We start from the raw sequence: 19555 nt of genomic DNA, 5'->3' as shown, positions 1-19555 counted from the left end.
GGCTATAAAAAAGTACTTCATGTCTTAGAACTAAGAATAGCAAGGTTTTATGTTGCTCTCTGTGTGTATTTGTATATTTTGTCCCCTCAAACTTTGTTGTAATGTGCCCTAAGAAGTCTTAAGTGTATTTCCCATGGACTCAGTGTGTGGCTTTGCTTTGGTTTATTACACAAACATGCCATGACGTAATGTAGAAATGATGGTAACTGCATGTGCAGTTTGCTTGAGGTGGCAGTTGTTTGACTCCAGGGGCTCCGCCGTCCTGAGCATGCAGATGGCTCACCATCATGTACTGCAGACTGCTGTGTGCCTCTGACAGCGTGCGCCCAACAGGTGTCTTCAGATATTGGTAAAAGTGACTGAGAGCATGCCAGAGAAGACGGTTTGGATAGTCTTGATGCTTTGGATTGTGGTGTGTTAATTAGTTTTATTTCCTCTTTGTCTTGCTTTCAGATTGGATCTGGGTCCTCTCGACTTGGAACAGCAGCAACTATTAAAGGTAGACACAGTCTAACCGAGCATTGACTGACTATTTTTTCTCTATCTTTGTATGAAAGATAGCATTCTAATGTAATTAAAGAATTACTTCTGGAAATAAAGGATCTGGATCTGGAAAAAACAGGATCTTATTGAATTGCCTGATTTAAATCGTTTATCCTTTCATCATATAAATATCACAAAATATTTGAACATTTGTATTGTTTATAAGTTTTAATCTTTAAGAAACCTTTTTGGCATAACAGGACATGCTTTCCTAAGTATGAGTGCAACTTCTGAAAAACAAATTTGCTGTGAAGTTTTTAAATGTGAACACAGAACATTAAAAGAGAAAATATTCTCTTTCTGTACATCTCCCTAAAATAAATTCACAGTTTTGCTCTACAGTGTTGTAGCTTATAACCTTTCTGTGAAAGGAATTTCCTTTATTTCACGTTTGTTATAAGATATTTGGGACTCCTAGTTAGACTCTGTTTTTATTTTTTTCAAGACAAGGTTTCTATGTATAACAGACCTGGCTGTCCCAGAACTCTCTCTGTGACCAGGCTGGCTTTGAACTCACAGATATTCACCTGCCTCTGCCTCTCAAATGCTGGGATTATAGGTGGGTGCCACCACCCCCTGGCTAGAATCTGCTTTTAAAGGAACTAACACAGTCTCCCATATTGCTTGTAGCCTGTAGTAATATTCTCCAGTTTGTAACACAAATAGTGTTGAGTGCACTCACCACATAGTAATCCTGGTGTGCAGGAGCTGCTCTCATTGCTACTTCTCCTCTCTGTGTCCACTTTCTGCTGTGCCTTTACTTTAGTGTCATGTCCTCATGTGTTTCTCTTAACTTCGTAGGAGACACAGACACTGCTAAGACTTCTGATGACATAAGTTTAAGTCTGGGCCAGAGCTCTAGTCTTTGTAAAGAAGGAAGTGAAGAACAAGGTAAGAGTGCTCTGTGGTGGCATCACACCTTGTATGTGATGAATTTGAGGAATACCTTACTCACATTTTTTTTTTCAATGTATGAGTGTTCTGTCTGCTTGCATGTGTGTCTGCAGGCCAGAAGAGGGCACCAGATCTCATTATGGATGGTTGTGAGCCATCACCTGGTTGCTGGGAATTGAACTCAGGACCTCTGGAAGAGCAGCCAGTGCTCTTACTCTCTGAGCCATCTCTCCAGCCCTCCTTACTCATATTTTAACAGAAATGTTTGTTTGTGTTTTAATTTTTTTTCACAGTTTGTTGCTCTATAGCCTTGGCTGACCTGTAACTCACTATGTAGCTCAGACTGGCTTCTAAATCTTAGGTGATTCTCCTGAGTGTTGGGATTACCAGCATCACCCATCATGCCTGGCTCTGCTGTGGTTTTTTTAGGAAACAATAAAATAACTTACTAGAATAGTAGTAAGGTAGCATTTTAAGTACTTTTACCATACTGAGTTCAGTTAGACTAAGTAGAGAAAGAAATTTTATGACTATGTGCCCCAGTGTGTGAGATGGCAGATGAGAATTTGCTGATCTTTAGTTGCCCAGTAACTGGATGTTTCACTTAATTCCATTTCTTTTTTCCTCCTCCTCCTCCTCCTTTTTTTTTTTGTTTTTCTTTTTCTTTTCTTATTTTTATTTTATTGAGACAGGCTCTCAATATATAGCATTGGCTGGCCTGGAACTCCCTCTGTAGACCAGGCTGTCCTCAAGCTCAAAGAGATCCACCTGCCTCTGCCTCCTGAGTTCTGGGATTAAAGATGTGCCTTTCTTCCTATCCTACCTCCTCCAAACTTCGTTTCTCACAGATGTAGTCTATTGCTGGTGCTTATCACCATATCTCTCTCCTCTTTGGAATTGCAATACCTTGTCACTGTTAATTTGCTTTTGAGGATTTCCCTACCCCAGGGCCCCTAAACATACTGCATGGTATGAATTTCTCTTTCTTTCTTTCAAGTCAAAGTTGAATCAGTTACTTTTACTTTTCATGTTACAGTATTCATTTCTATATTCTGTACCATCGTCATGACTTGACAAGTAGGTCATAGTCTTAGAGGGCTGCTTTTACTAGTCATGTATCTCATTATCTTACCATATATCTAAACAACACTAAACAAGGCTTTCGTTCTCTAATGATAATCTGGCAGACTGAGCTTTTTTCCCCTCAATATATGTTTTTATTTAAATTAGAAACATGAATGCTTCACATGTCAATCCTAGCTCCCTCTCCCACCCCTCCTCCCTTCCTCCCTTGTCCCTCCACCAGCCCCCCCCCCAAATATAATTCTGTCATTGTAGCCAGGTACAAAGTAACATAGATAATGATGTCTGGCATTCAGTTGGCACAGACTGTTGTCTAAGTTAGGGGTCCACATGCTTATTTTGTGAAGGCCTAGGTAGCTTTGCAGGTCATTTGCAGGTCAGTTGGTAACCAGCTTTGTGATTATGTGATTATAGAGGGGAAGAGGGGAAGGATCCCAAACTATTTCTAAGTGTGCCACTCTGCCCCTTCTTTTCCAAACATGGCCATGCTTTGTTCCGTGGTCCTTAGCGTGTGTCAGCCTTGAGGTTAGTTTTCTCTATATGCATTTACTCAATTGCCATTTTAGATATTTGAAGTAAACACTGGTGCTGTTTTTCACTTTATAGATAATCATATTATGAGTTAAAGAGGAGTTACAGGAAACTTACAGTCACAGCTAAATTCAAATTACTCTACTGCTTAAAAATAGTTCTTGAAAAATGTGTGTGTGTGAGGATGGGCACGTGCGCATGTGGGTTCTCACGTGCACCCACCCACAGAGGCCAGAAGAAGGCCTTGCATCCTCCAGAGCTGGAGTTAAAAGTTGATTGTGAGTCACCTGATATAGGGGGAACTGAACTCAGGTCCTCTTCAAGGCTAGCAAGCACCCACTGTTAATGGAGGAGCCATCTCTGCAGTCCCTCAAATAGTTTTATAACATTCTTTTTATCATGTAATACATTACATTCTGTGTACATTGAACAGATATTTTCATGTTCTTATTATGTGCACATCACTGTTTTAAATATTGGAAATAACCGGTGAACAGACAACGGTTTGCACTCTTATGGCTCCTGTGTGCTCAGTATGGAGTTGTGTTACTGTGAATCAGTTATAAGAGTGAATAGATGGAGAATGGCAGTGGTGGTTTTTTACCTACAGCAAAGAGCTAAAGAAAGAGAAACTGAGGGAAGTGGCCCCTTCTATGCAAGGGGAACAGCGAATGCAGGAGGAGGGGTTTGAGAAGCAGTGGTGGGTGGTGTGTGTGTGTGTGTGTGTGTGTGTGTGGGGTTAACTGCTGATCCCAGGGGTAGATGCTGAAATTGGGAGGTCGTTTGGAGGATCATTGTAAAGGTCAGGGTAGTATGAAATGGGCTGCTTCCTTTACAGTGTGTGTGTGTGTGTGTGTGTGTGTGTGTGTGTGTGTGTGTGTGTGTGTATACATGTGTGTACTAATATGATGCTATGTTGGTGAAATTTAGTGTTTTAGTGTTTTTATGTAATAAGATTTTGTAGTACTTGTGGGTGATTTTCCAGCCATTTTTGGGCTGGACAGCAGGGAAGATGGGGTGTCCCTTACTGAAGGGAGTGTTCTGTATTCAAAGATAAGAGAGCATGGAAGGTAGGATGGGAGTTCAGTTTGGGGCATGTTCAGTATGTGATTCTTTGGGACCTCAAAATAGCCACGAAGAGGAAGAAGTCAGGCTAGATGTTTGGGTTGGACGTCTAGGCGATGATGTGTAAATACCAAGTAACCAACCAGTACATCAAATATGAAGTTAGAAATGGGCGTGGTGGCTCATACCTATAACTTGGGAGGTGCGACAAGAGAATTGCCTTGAATTTAAGGCCAATTTGGGGTAGCAGAGTGAGTTCCAAGCCAGCCTCCACTATAGAGTGAGACCCTTTCTCAAAACAAAACAGTAACAACCACAAAAGCAAAGCAAGAGCAGCAGAAAAGCACACACTGAGTTGGATTATTCTGAAGTTGGTAAACTAACGCTAACAGGATAGTTTACAAGGTTAACTGGCTTAGGGTGTACATGGTCCCGGCTGTGGTTTGTCACCACCTAGTGGCAATAGTTAAACTGTAGAAATACTGTTTAGGAGTGGCTTGGCTTCAGTCGCTCAGTCAGCATTTGCTTGATAAGCTGTCACTCTGCAGTTACAGATGTGGGAACGGCCATGTGGGTGCTGGGAGTTCTGTGTGTCTTCTGGAAGAGCAGCCAGTGCTCTAACCGTAAGCCGTCTCTCCAGCTCTGATCAGTGTAAAGTCCTCTTTCCTAAGATAGATTTGGTGGTGTGTGTGTGTGTGTGTGTGTGTGTGTGTGTGTGTGTGTGTGCGCGCGTGCGCGTGCTTGCTCTAGAGCACACATGGAGGTCACAGAGGACAACTCGGTAGCATCACTTCTCTCCTTGCACCTTTACACAGGGCCTGGGGATCCAATTCAGGCAAGACTTTCCCCAGTAAAATGTGTGTAGTAATTTCATTCTTATTTTAGTCTTAGGTGAGAATGTTTACTTTTATCACGGAGATTCAAGTGAATAGAGTCCAACTTACAGTTTCCTTGCATTGTTACAATAATTAAAGAATAATTTTTGTGTTTTGTATTTATAGCCCAGTCTGGCCTCAAACTTGTGATCCTGATGCCTCAGTCCCCTAAATCCACAGATTATAGGAATGTGTCACTACACACAGATTAATGATTTTCTTTTTATGAATCTAACGTCCTGTTCAGCCATCCTTTTCTGTCAAAATGCATTATTTTAAAAATCAACTTTTAGGCTGGGCTGGACTGACAGCCTCCAAAACAATACAGAGAAACCCTGTCTCGTAAAACCAAAAAAAAAAAAAATCAACTTTTGTGTAGATAGATGGGCTTTTTACATTGCTAATTCTATTTATGATATATGTGTGATAATTTCAGCCAGTAGTTCCTGCCTTAAATGGAGACTAAGGAATGCTCTTGTAATACAGAGCAAGATGTATTTTTTTTTCATGAGGTGTCTTAATTGTTTCATCAGTGATGAAAGACACTGCAGGATTTTAGCCTGTAATTATTATTATTTGTTGTTGATTCTTAACATCTTCTTGTTGAGGACTTAGAACATACTGCGCATGACTTTTATTAAGTTTTTATTCTTTGAGCATTTCATACATCCAGACACTGGACTTTGATGACATTCATCCCACAGCACCCCGTCTTTTCCTCTTTCCCTGGGCTCCTGGCATCGCACTGAGGTGGCCAAGCTTGTAATTTTAGAGGTCCCATTCTAAGTTTTTGTTTATGCTTAATATTTCCTAAGGCACAATAATGATAGTTATGAATAATTTTGATTTTGTATTCATATATATATATACAGTATTTCCTGCCTGCTACTTATGAGGTTGATAACACATCTTTTAGAAGAAGAAACAAAGGCTTAGAATGGTAACTCAATGCTACCTACTTGAAGTTAGAAATAGAGTTGTAGCAGATTGTGGTGGAGTCCACCTGACATTGCAGACTTAGGATGATGAGACAGGAGGATCTGAAGTTCTAGGCTAGCCTGGGTTAAAAAGTGTAAGACCTTGTTCCAAAAGGAAAGGAAGGGAGGAACACACACACAGAGACAGACACAACAGAACTTTTTCTGAAACCCTTTGAAGAACTCAGAAGATTTGAAAGCTTAGTTCATTCCATCAGTTAGAATGGTTTCTTTGTGCAGTTTTGAAACAAACCAGCTCTTTGGGATGACTGGCCAGCTTGTTCAGTGAACTGCTTGAGAATTGCTTACACTCGGTTTACTGTATGCTGTAAATTCTTTCCTTTGTTAGACAATAGAAGAGCTGACTATGCATCTGTGTTAACATTTTCAAATGTGTTTGAAACAGATTTGGCGACTGATCGAAAGCTCTTCCGCCTGGTCTCCAATGACTCCTTCATCTCTATTCAGCCTTCCTTGTCCTCTTGTGGACAGGACTTACCAAGGGACTTCAGTGACAAAGTGAGCCTGCCAAGTCATAGCCAGCACCACCACGTTGATCAGTCACTGTCCAGTGCCTGTGACACAGAAGTAGCTTCTCTTGTCCCTTTACATTCACACTCGTACAGGAAAGAGCACCGGCCACGAGGAGTGCCACGGACTTCCAGCTCTGCCGTGGCTTTTCCTGATGCCTCGCTGAATGACTTTCCTCTTTACCAGCAGAGACGGGGTTTAGACCCAGTTAGTGAGTTAGACTCTTCTAAGCCTCACTCAGGGTCCAGAGAGTCCTTAGTGGAAAACTCCTGTCCACCTGCAGAATTTCAGCCTGCCGGGGACCTGAGAAAAAGTAACTCTCAGCCACCCACCAGGTGTGGGAAGAGCAGAGCCCTGAATGCCGAGAAAAGCGTGGACAGCCTGAGGAGCCTGAGCACACGGAGTAGCGGGTCCACCGAGAGCTACTGCAGTGGGACCGACAGGGACACCAACAGCACCCTGAGCAGCTATAAAAGTGAGCAGACCAGCTCCACTCACATCGAGAGCATCCTGTCTGAGCACGAGGAGTCACCTAAAGTGGGGAAGAGGAGTGCCAGGAAGAAGTGTTGTGCTGACTCAGCAGAACACAGGAGTCACGGGGCTGGTGACCAGAGGACTAGCAGTGAAAAAGCTGCCCCAGAGGGGAGTGCATCTGGTGAGCCTCCCGAGGACCCAGATGCTCAGGCATCTGGGGAGGGGCCTGACCAGGCTGCTCCTAGCAGCTCTGCATCAGAAGATGCCAATAAAAACCCCCATGCAAATGAGTTTACCCTCCCCGGGGACAGGCCATCTGAGCAAAGTGCAGAGAGCAGAGGGGAGCAGAGTGAGAAGCCCAGTGTTTCCACAGACTCCAGAGTTTGTAAAGACAGTGGTGGGAAGCAGAAGGAAGGTGATGTCCGACCCAAATCCTCCAGCGTAATCCACCGGACAACCTCTGCCCACAAGCCAGGCAGAAGGCGCGCAGGAAAGAAACGGGCCAGCAGCTTTGACTCCAGTCGCCATAGGGACTATGTTTCCTTTCGAGGAGTCTCTGGAAGCAAGCGTCACAGTGCTGTGTTTGGTCATGACGAGGACTCTAGCGATCAAAGTGACGTGAGCAGAGCACCAAGTGTTCACTCTGCTCACCAGTTCAGCAGCGACAGCTCTTCCAGCGCCCCTTCTCACTCATGCCAGTCTCCTGAGGGCAAATGCAGTGCCCTCAGAACCAAACGTGGCCACAAGGACCGGGCCACAGACTCAGACCACACACACACAGCTCATCCAGGCCCTGAGGGAACTGCCAAGAAGAGGGCCACTCGAAGGACTTCCAGCACAAATAGTGCCAAGACAAGGGCTCGGGTGCTGAGCTTGGATAGTGGCACTGTGGCCTGTTTGAATGATGCAAACAGGCTGCTGGCACCTGAAAGCATAAAGCCCTTAACCACTTCAAAGTCAGATCTCGAGGCCAAAGAGGGAGAGGTGTTAGATGAGCTGTCTTTACTGGGCCGGGCTTCCCAGTTAGAGACAGTCACTCGGTCTAGGAATAGTTTGCCAAACCAGGTTGCATTTCCTGAAGGGGAAGAGCAAGATGCAGCCCCTGGAGGTAAGTGAGCTACGGGACCCCAAACCTCACTGCAGATTGAAACTTTGCTCAGATTATAGAATCTTAGAAAGTATGATTTCCCTGTGTTAGGTAAACAAGTTTCCCCCAGTGATGATATGGTGGTCCCCGATGTCCAACTGTCTTGTGGATGGAACACATCAGTTTATTCTTGATTGCTTCCTTTTTCCAAGCTATTTTTGCCAGCAGTAATTAGTTCTTTCCTTTGTACATTAGCAGCAATATTACAACTATATTAGGGGGTCAAACCACTTAGCCATGTCTTCCACAGTGTGTTGCTGAGTTTCCAGACGCAGATGCTCAGCCTGTCACATAAGTTTGATTCTTTTAAATACCTCTGGAGATCTGGTGTTGTACTTTAATAAACAACTGTTTTTGTTTCTGTTCTCTCGATTCAAGATACTAAGAAAACGATATTTTTTTCTATAGCTTAACACTGTACTTAAAATTAATTGGTTTGCAATTTATATGCATTATCATTTTATTTTATGGTTATTTATATTTTAATTTTTGAGACAGGATCTCAACGTGTAGCCCTTTCTGGCCTGGAATTCACTCTGTAGACCAGGCTGGTCTCAAACTCACAGAGATCTGTCAGCCTCTGCCTCCCAAGTGCTGGGATTAAAGGAGTGCATCATCACATCCAGATGTATTAGCATTTTTAATCTGTTAGTAGATGCATATTATCCCTTATGATGGTGATGGTGTTTGGGTAAAGTAATAACTTAGTGATTTCAGGATTTGGGGGAATTGTACAAAGTTGAATAGGTGATATTATATTATATCACTGTGTATTGACCCTTTTTTCAGAGGAGGTGTTCTTTGCTGTTTCCTCCTACCCAAGTAGACTGTTGACTGTCTTGCTGATTATGAAGTCTTTCTGGGTAGAGTGAGAATGAGGCCTTCTGTTGTTAGCATACATGTGTTTTGAAAGGTCACAGTCATTGCTGGAATAGTGTTAATACCCTCTTGACAATTAAGGTTGATATTCTTTTCAAACAGACATGTATACACTTATCTCAAAAGACTTCCAGGTTCATGGAATATTTTGAAGATCCTCTTGTGGAGGTGCTCTTCTTTGGCTTTATTTATCTTTCTGTTTCTGGTAAGGTTCTAACAGAAATTAACTTACAATGGGAATGTAAAGAAATTATTTTTAGTGCTGAAGGAGCCATCAAAGTAGTCTTCTACCTATATATTAGAGACGATTGTATCTGAAGTGGTTGTTGCCACTTGGTTGCTGTGTAAATGTCTTGGAGTTTTTGACCTGGATGTCATTCTGTATTTTATAACAGATCTGAGAAAGTATAGAGGCTTCTCAGAAAAAATTTATCATATGTGTATGTTCATGGTATCAAGGAGTCCATTAGGTTTTAAAAGACACTTTAATCTTAAGTTATCAAAATAAATTGAGAGTGAACATGCTATGCTATGTTCTAAATATTGTCAAAATGTAAATGTTGCAAGAATATGTGAGATGCACTATGGTAAGTCTATGTCTTTGCATACTTACTGTTGTTTCCCTTCCACAGTGAATGTGGGTTTTCCTTTTTTGTTTTGTCTTGTTTGGTGGTTTTACAAAGTTACGTGGAAAGTGTTATTTGTTTCTTCATACAGTTCTATGACCATATAAGTCCTCATATTTCTAGAGTCCAGATTTTTTGTTTGTATCTTTAAAACCTCCATTAAATGTTAATAATAAAACAATGAATTAAAAATTTTAAATCTCAACTTTAGTTGAAGAAATTCACTAGTATGTGGGAGGTTGAAGATACTTTTTGTCAAAGGAGGATGTGTTAGGGTTTTTTGTTTTTATTGTGCTTAGAATGAAAATCAAAACAAAACAAAATGTCTTAAATGTGTTAGAGATTTATGCTTCCTTATACCTAAATACAAGTGTTTGCTGTGGTTCAGTTGTACTTAAGAAGACCGGAAGTAGCAGGAAGAAATTTAAATGTTCCCATTTAAAATGGACAGAATTTCAGTATGTGTTGATGTTTGTTACAGTCTTCTCTGGTGGTTTAGGAGTGATGTGTCTGAGTTGTCTATCTGTCCTGTACATTGTACTCCAGAAACACTGACAACACACCTCTCTCCCTCTTCTCCCCTTCTCCCTTCCTCTCTCCCCTCCCCCTTGCCTAGAAATAAAACTATAAGTAAATTTTAATCTTACTAGTTGTGGAGGTATTGACTTCTTCAAGCACTTTATTATTGGGGTGAATGGTGTTAGTAGGGTGGAGGGATAGGATTTAGGAAATGTACTTGAAAGTATTAAAATAAAATGCACTAGAATACAGATGATGTAGCCTAGGACTCACGTGCCTATTAATATATGGGCTCCATGTCGTCGTTACCCTCAGAGACCTTTTTATCTTCATTAGGCCCTCGTACTGCCAACTGAGGATGGGGTGAGAGCAATGCCTGTTTCATGGTGGAAGATGAAGGGAGTTCGTATATAAGATGCTTAGAGAGTGCCTAGCCTTTGGTAAATATTTAATATGCTGCTGTTATTGGGAAGCAGGCCAGTTTGCTGTGCTACAGAAATGTGTCCTGTCCTGTGTAACTCTGTTGGTTCAGTGATAGATAGGTAAATATAGGAGGTAATTACATATTGAAATAAATGAGAGATGTTCTACTTGTGTGGAACTATATGATAGTGAAAATAGATGATACTGAATTCCCAATTTCACACTTAATACTAACAGAAAAGCGTTTTTAGTGGTTTATCTATTGGTATAGGTTTTGCCTTCTAGCAGTGCCATGCCTTATAACTTTCTTTTATGATACGTAGTCATGTAACAGTGGTTTGCTTGCTGTTGGCCATGGTATCATGTGTGTCAGGCATGCACGCCACCATGGTACTGTATCAACAGCTCCCTGTGTTTATTTTAGGACCTCTTACCCTTAATCAAGTACTTTGCTCAGAGTCAAATTTTACTAATAATTGTCTGCAATTGCTTAGGTGAAATTTTTTAAGTTCAAGCTAAGATATTTTTTATTGGCCTCTTGCTTTGTACTTAATTTTTCTTACAAGGCACATTCTAATTTATGACTAATATTTTATAGAATATATTTATGACTAATATTTTAAGAATAGAATATTTTAAGAATAGAAAAATGGCCTGTTTTCTAACTTGTCCTATGTCAGATAAAGATGGTCTTCTCTTGGACCCCTAAATAACTCCTATATGATACAATACTAAGCTTACATGTTTTCTGTATCAGTTGTTGGGTTTTTAAAGAGTAGCTGAAGCAGAGGGGTTTGTATGTTTTATGATTTGTGTAGTATTCTGCATTTCTGGATTTTTTTAAAGACTTTTTCCTTCTCCCCCACCCCAAGGCAGGGTTTCTCTGTGTAGCTCTGGCTGTCCTCTTGCTCTGTAGACCAGGCTGGCCTGGAACTCACAGAGATCTGCCTGCCTCTGCCTCCTGAGTGTGTGTGCCACCAACACCTGATGATTTATTTATTTTATGTGTCTGACGATTTTCTGTGTATATGTACCATGTGGGTACAGTGCCCACAGAGGTAAAAAGAGGAAGTTGGATCTTTTGAACTGGAGTATAGATTGTAAACATCCTGTGGGTGCTGGGAATTGAACCATGGTTCGCTGCAAGAGTAGTCAGTGCTCTCAACTGCTGAACTATCTCTCCTACTCATAGTTTTCTGAATTCCTTAACCTGTATCTCTCTGAGAAAAGTATTTTAAAGGAACTTTTTAGTGTCATGTATTTTATTTTATGTGTATGAATGATTTACTTACACAAATGGGTAAGTAACAAGTATGTACCTGTTGTCCTCAGAAGTCAGAAGACCCTAGGTCTCTTGGAATGGAGTTGTGAGCCACTGTGTGGGTGCTAGGCCTGAGAAAATAGTTTTAAATACATTGTTTGAGTCACTGTTCTATAGGCTATGTCCTTTGTCCCTCAAGTCGATGTTTATATATACAATTCTCAAACACAATTCTGTTCTATATTTGCCAGGTAGGAACAAGCAGTGGAATTCTAAATGAGTAATCCAGTGATTCCATCTTTCTCCTATCCCTGATTACCGATTGACTATGCTAGCCAAGCCGTTTAATCTGCCTCAGTTTTCTCAACCCCAAAAGAGGAGCTGTAATTACCTAGGCCTGTCCCAGTTAACTCATAGATGCCAATGGACTTGGGGGTGAAAGTGCTTTGTTAACTGTAGAACCATTGTATAAACAAAGCATTGGTATTTTAAAGTCATTTCAGGGTGGCTGACTAGGCTATCTACTGGGCAGTGTCTGTACAACTGTATTTGAATGTACTTTTCTGGGAGAAGAAGGTCAGTCTCCTTGAGCCATTCACAAAAGATTTAAAAAGAGTCCCTGTTGCTGCTGGGTTTGGCAATACCATCCTTTAAGTCCAGCACTCAAGAAGTGGCACCAGGAGGATTAAATATTCAAGGTCATCTTCAACTGAGTAGTGAGTTTAAGTAGCACTACCAATGAAAGTAAGAAATCTTACTGTATCTTTTAAGAACTGTCAATTAGCAATTGTTCTTTGTGTATAGATTCCAGAGTATTAAGGTTTTTTCCTTAAAAATTTTTTTTGGGTTTTAAAAATATTGCCATTATTTTGTTATCATCATCATCATTATTGTTATAGACAGGGTCTCATTCTGCAGCCTTGGCTCTATCTGGAACTCACTATGTACATTAGGTTGACTTTGAACTCAAAGAGATCCACCTGCCCCACCTTCTTAGTGCTGAGAGTAAGATGTGTGTCACCATGTCTGGCTTTATTTTGTTTTTAATTGTCTGTATATATTTATGTGTGTTTACGTACATGTGTGTGCAGGTGCCCTTGGCGACCAGAGGTTGTAGATTCTCTGGATCTGGGTTATTAGAACTGAACTCTGGTCCTCTGGAAGATCAGCAAGCACTCTTAACTGCTGCTGAGCCATCTCTCCAGCCCTACCATATAGTTTCTTGGAAGCTCTTCATCTATTCTGTTATATTTGCTTGGCTGCTGAGATTATGGGAAATAGCACTGGTGATAATTTTGTTTGCCACTTAAAGTGTTTGCACACATGGGGGTTGTTTCTCACTCAGACTGACTCCTGGATTGAATTGTTCTTTGGACTCCATGAGAATGATGATTATAAACATTCATTTCTGTATTAGAGCAGGGTCTTTAGGAAATAGTGGTTTGCAGTGCTCTTGGCTGATAGTGGAAAGAAAAGGAAAGCTGTTTAAAGTGGGTTTTCATGCCTAGACCAAAACATTGATTTTTAGAATTTCTTTTTTCTTTTAGAATTACCTTCAGAGTATTTTTGCAAGATACTTTTATTGTTCATTTCTTTATATGGTAATTTTCTTCTTAAGTAAGAGAGTTTTGATCTTAAACTATTTTAGTGTATTCTTGGATGTTTTGCATATGTCTTAGTTTTTAAGGTATATAAATACTTGTTTTGTACTTTATTCATAGTTCTAAAAATTTCATTTCCTTATAACATTTTATCCATTTGGGGCACCAAACACATTTTTATTTTCAGTGTTTCCTTAAGATATAATTCCTTTTTTCCCTAATCATCTTAAATTTTGACTTTTAAAGCAGCAATTGAGGTATTGCCAAGAGGCCAGCTTCAGCATGACTGCTAGAAGTAGCTGTATTTTGAACGGCGACAGGAACCCCCTTAGTCTAGGCCAGCCTCATGCTTGCTGAGTACCTGACAATACCCTTAAACCTGTCAGCCTCTGTTCCCATCTTTTGACTGGTTTGTATGGTACTGGGGATCAAACACAGGGCTGCATGGTGTTAGGCAAGCACTCTGTTAACTGTATGGGATCCCTGACCTGTGAGTGATTTCAGTGACCTGTGAGCCGCATGAGTGAAATAGTCTGTAGACAACTTCTTTAGTTATCCTCAGAGCTCCTCAGCTTTTGAGATTTGGTAGTGGTCGGGAGTAAGCTTTTGGCTCCTACCTCTCCAGAATCTTCTATTTAGTGTACACAGCTTTATATACTTTTCTTGTTACCATCATAAAACCAGCTGATAATGTTTTAGTACATCCATATAAACATAAATTGCTGTACCAAACAGTTCCATATCAAATGTGTAGATTTTCTGTAACTTTCTAAGATAAATTAGAAATAACCCTAAGGTTTGATTTTATATTTCTTTATAATGGTCAGGAATAGACCAACCAATGGCTCTCCAAATGTCCAGGATATTTGTCTGTTTTCCATGCATTGCATTTAAGCATAAACCTGTTCAAGAGACCGCATCATTATAAAAGAAATAAAGCCCAAACACTGACTGTAGCATGCACTTGTAGTCCCTGTACTCTTGAGGTACAGACAGGAATAGGAGTTTGAAGCCAGCCTGGGATTTACGTGCATGGGGGGGGGGTAAAAGCAGAACTCTCCGAGACTATCATAATTGTGTCTTCTGATGACATTTTAATGCAAATAAGGAAATCATTAGAAAGTCAACACTTGTGATAAAAGCATACTTAAAATTTTTATGTTCACAATTTTTGAATCACTGGAATGCTTCTGACTTTTCTTTATATGTATGCATGCAGATCAGTTCTGCCTTAGTGCTCAGTTTTTCAACATTTACTTTGGATAAACTTAGGATTGGGATAGTTAACTTATGTATTTGCTAGAAGATACTGAGTTTTATGCAAGGTTAAAGTGTGAACTTTAGAAGATTTTGTAGCATATTTTCCCTCTAGAGAAGAGGAGGAGGAAGAAGAAGAAGAAATTTTCTTTCCAAGGCCTAGGATCTGATTCCTCAGAGGACTCCTCCATTTATTGTTAAAATGTTCTTTCTCTTGTAAACTTGAGTGATTCAAAAAAGGCTAGGAGATGGTTTATTAGGCTTCCTGTGAAAACACAAGGACCTAAGTTCAGGTCCTCCCTGCACATGTAAAAGCTGAATGCATATGGTACTGATATGTAACCCTAGGACTAGATGTGGAGACAGGTGGGTCTGGGGGATTACTGGCCAGCTATTCTAGCTAAGCCAGTGAACTCAGGGTTAGATAAGAAATCTTGTCTCAAAAGGTAAGGTGGAGGAAGACACTCAGCATTGGACTCTTATTTTGTGGACATCTTGCCTCTAGGCATGCATGCTTGGTCAAGTGCACTGGACCCCATAACGCGCTCTCTCTCTCTCTCTCTCTCTCTCTCTCTCTCTCTCTCTCTCTCTCTCTCTCTCTCTCTCTCTCTCTCTCTCTCTCTCTCTCTCTCTCTCTCAGTTATAAATACACGCATGTACATGCACACAGTTTGCTACAGTGTCTGCAGGGCTCCTGGAACTGGAGCTGTAAACATGGTTGTGAGTCATTATGTGGGTTCTGGGAATCAAACCCACGTCCTCTGGAAGAGTAGCCAGTGTTTGTAAGCACTAAACCATCTATCCAACCCAGTCAATACATTTTTTGACTGAAAATGGACACTCAGAGATTTTTTTTAGTTGTTTTGTTTTTGTCTTGTCTTGTTTTTTGTTTTGTTTTTCCTTCTTGTCCTTCTTAGAGTTTTTGTTCTTTCTGTAAGAGTAGTAGCTGTAAGAGTCCTTGTTAGAAACAGATGAATAAAGAAAACCATTTCCCTCTTCCTGACTTCTGTAGCCAGTGGTCAGATGCTGCTTTGCCAGAGTTAGCCATGAATTATGTCTGGGTTTAATTTTCTGTTGATTTGCAACAGAACAGAGAATGGTTGAAGATTCCATAATGAAGTTAATTCAACCAGTAAAATTGATTATAATAGTTTGTGTAAGTAATGGTTTGTAAAAAGGATATATAGTTTGTTTCAGCTGTAGAATAGAATTTTCAGTGAAGTGGCTCCCAAGGCAGCTTTTGACTTAACAGCTAATTGTACCTGTGCCCTGGCCTCTGTGTGCACAGGTGTCTTAGAACCGTGGCAGGTGTAACCCCCTTGTCCTGTCTTCCCTCACCTGGCTTGTTCTTCGTCCAGTGACTGCTCTGCCACGGTGTGTTTCTCCCATGGTGCAGAGCACATTTCATTTCATTTAGGTTGTGGTTGTCAGCTGTCAGAACATGCCTTACGTTCATGCTCCTGACACAGCAGCTTGATTGTCTACATCTGCTTTCTGTTGTGACGGGAAAGTTCCGTGTCCGAGTTGTCCAGCAGTGGTTGGCATGGTCCATTTTACTACTAGTGTTCAGGTGTGGCCCAGGAATGAATGGCTGAAGGGTTAGTTTCTATTAATAGGAGCTTGAATAGCTACTTTGGCTGGTTAGTGGCTACTGTATTAGGAAGGCAGTCCTATATGACCAGACTCAATCAGATTCATGGTTTTCATTGGACATGTATATTTTTCACATACAACTTTTTTGCATTTAAAGGAACTTTTATGTTTGGAAAAAATGTTTCTGTGCAAACTTCTATTTTCTTTGCTCATATGTAACGTGAAAATAGACTTCCTCAAAATCAAAGATTTCTAGAACACTTAGATTTCTGGGGAAAGAACCATTGTTTCATGTTCACCTGTGAAAATCTTTTGGTTTTTACGAGACAGGGTTTCTCTGTATTGTTTTCGAGGCTGTCAGTCCAGCCCAGCCTCGAACTCACAGCGATCCGCCTGCCTCTGCCTCCCGAGTGCTGGGATTAAAGGCGTGTGCCACCACTGCCCGGCATGAAAATCATTTTATATTTGTTATGGGAACTCAGATTGGTCAGTTAGTGTGGTTTTATCAAAATGGTGTGTAATTCCACAAGGCCACTGTTACAATTTTATCGTCTGCTTGGTTTTAGCTTGTTCTGTATTGAGCCCAGCTTAAGTGAGCTTCCATGCTTGACTTTTATTTATATCTGCTTCCTAATGTTGAGGAGACTAGAGTGGGGGCCTTAAAGTTTCGATAAAACACTTTCCAGTTAAGATATATTTATGCTACCTTGAATATTTGACAAGCTAGTTCTGTCAACTTGCAGTTGGCTTCAGAATTATAGCCTGAGGTGCTGGGGCTGCAGCTCACTACCCTACTCCTTGGCGTCTACAGTGAATAGTCTGAAGTCAGATGGCTCACTAGGTTTTTTCCTTCATGGTGATAAGAAGGTGGACCCATTAGGTAGAAACCATACTTTGAATTTCGCTCTTTTCCTGGGTGAGTGATAGGCAATAGACTACTGTGTTGGGCAGTGGTAGCAGCCACAGGTCACAACTCCCAGGCAGGAATGTCCCCTGCTGAATTGAGTGTGCTGTGTATCAAGTGCACTTTTGACCCCTCATGTTTTAAGTTAATGATGGTTGATCAGACTGTAGCCCCATCCAAAGTCAGGGAGCATCTGTGTGTTTGTACTACTTTTACTAGTCCCACAAACAAGAAAAGAGTACTCTTGTTCCCAGTAGAGAAACTGACAGCTTTAGAAAGGCTGACTTAATTAAAGGGAGAATGAAGATGTGCCAACAGTAATGAGGCTTTCAGGAAAACATTTAAAGCTGCAGAGACCTCAAAATAGGATGTTAGGATGAAGAGGAGCTGGCAAGGTCAGGTAATAGATCCAAAGTGTTATTTTCCAAAGAACTAGCTTTCGAGAAAGAACGCATACTTTGTGTACACTCCCTAAGGTGACAGAAGACCCAAGTGTTCCTTTTCCTGAGAGGGTGGGAAGTCCAGCGAGAGACAGGCTCAGCTGCTATTTTCATCTCTGACCTAGGCTCCTATTTGACCTAAGTCTGTCTTGATACAGCAGCACAGGCCAGCGAGGAGGCAGTGGCATTTCGCCGTGAACGCAGCACATTTAGGCGCCAGGCAGTACGGCGCCGGCACAATGCAGGGAGTAACCCTACCCCTCCTACCTTGCTCATCGGATCGCCCCTAAGGTATGGTATTTTACAATTCCACCAAGTTTAGCATGCATGCAGTGAACCTTCTAACCTGTTCTTTCCAACCCAGGCAAGCTTTTGAAGAGCCTTGCCTTTTTTTTTAATTTCTCTTCTATGCATCTTCAACTCTTAGGTTTCTTCTGCATGTGACCATTATGCATGCATACTGCATTATGCATGTCTTATGTTGCACTGTTTAAACAAAGCTGTCAGACTGATTTTGCCCAGTTTTTAAATTGCAAAAGCATGTTAACAGTTATAGAAGTGAAAATATAGCAGTTAAGTTAGATTTCTTTTACCTACTCTAAATTAATTATACTAGTACAATGTCTTAACAGTGCTTAATATGAACAATTAAAGGAAAGCGGTGACCTTATTGAGAAATAGAAATCTGACCTCATCATATGAAGTCAGTTTGATTATTTCATGTCACTAAAAGATTATATTTTATCTTATTGATACTATAAAATTAAAACCTAGTGAAGGACACAGAACTAAAATATTTATGTAAAGTATGGCCACCTATATACATGATTTCAGATATACTGAATTTCTCAACCTCTGTTGTATATTAAAACATTATTAACTTTTCAACATTCTTAACTAAGAGAACATCCATTTTTGATATTGGGGATAATCCCCTGTTGAAATTTTAGGAGTCTAAAGAGTCCATGTCTTGATTTAGAAATATGAGCCTTGTGCTTATTTCACAAGGACAAACGTGAACATCACGTGGTCCGTGTGCGTGCATAAGCAGTGTGCACATGATGCCGTGTGCTTCATGGCTGCCGGAAGCACCATGAGGAAGTGGGTTTCCCTCCGTGTTCCCACTCCAGCTTCCCAGCTTCTTAAGGAAGATGATTAGCTTCTCTTGGATGCTTGGTAGGTTAGAAGACACAAAGCCTTCCCTTTCCCTTTTAAAACTTGTTTTTCAGAATAGCAAGTTTATTTTTTTAAATTCATTTTATATTCCCCTGAGATTTAAAACTTGGTTTCTTTTGTTGTTGAGTTTTACATTATATCCAGGAATTTCATCTTCATTTTCTAATTCCTTAAATAATACACAACTTCTTGAGGCATATCTATATATAGACAGCATTTAAAATATAAAAGTGGAAATGTAGCCGGTTTAAAGATTCATTTGTTGTAGAAACATTTGGAGCCTCCACTCTGTGTCCTCTTCCCCCCTTTCCTGCTGCAGGACGGACTCTTCCCTCTGCTGGCGAGCATGGGTAGTCCCCATGTGCAAGGGCTGAACAGCAGACATTCCTGCTCGGTTGTGTCCCAGCCTCCTTTGGCCCCTTGAATAATGCACACTATAGACCAGTCCTTTGCCTACCTGCTTTCTCCATGTTTTCCTTTTATAAACATTTTTAACCTATTTTAGTGTTAAGGCATTCTTTCATTCCTTGCCATGAATATGCTGACCAAGCCTCACTTGCTGAACATTTGTATACAGGGTAGTTTTCTTTCTCTATCTGGTGGAATATGAGAGTTATTCTAACTCATCTCAATCACACAGTACTTGTTTCTAGGATTTTAAATGTAGCATGACTTAGAAAATAGTTTGGAATTTACCCCTGCAGGACTTCCATGTATGTAAATGGAGTTCTTATTTAGTGTAGATAATAAAAAGCT

The 19555-nt window shown here is 40.7% G+C and overlaps 1 protein-coding gene across 6 annotated transcripts in view; it reads left to right on the top strand.

Annotated features, from left to right (window-relative positions):
* Positions 1 to 19555, top strand: part of Pcnx1 (pecanex 1) — a 134839-nt gene that overhangs the window by 44058 nt on the left and 71226 nt on the right. For 2 of the 6 annotated variants that reach the window (XM_040742810.1, XM_040742808.1), the window contains exons 4-7: positions 454 to 499; positions 1345 to 1434; positions 6375 to 8081; positions 17782 to 17914. In XM_040742810.1, the coding sequence (XP_040598744.1) occupies positions 454 to 499; positions 1345 to 1434; positions 6375 to 8081; positions 17782 to 17914 (1976 nt within the window). The remainder of the gene's footprint in view (positions 1 to 453; positions 500 to 1344; positions 1435 to 6374; positions 8082 to 17781; positions 17915 to 19555) is intronic. The other 4 variants (XM_040742812.1, XM_040742813.1, XM_040742809.1 and 1 more) reach the window with 3 other exon arrangements.

The sequence above is a fragment of the Mesocricetus auratus genome, unplaced genomic scaffold (genome assembly GCF_017639785.1).
Source record: "Mesocricetus auratus isolate SY011 unplaced genomic scaffold, BCM_Maur_2.0 Super-Scaffold_15014, whole genome shotgun sequence".
Taxonomy (NCBI): domain Eukaryota; kingdom Metazoa; phylum Chordata; class Mammalia; order Rodentia; family Cricetidae; genus Mesocricetus; species Mesocricetus auratus.
Note: the sequence above shows the minus strand (reverse complement) of the source record. Positions and strands in the feature narration are given on the sequence as shown.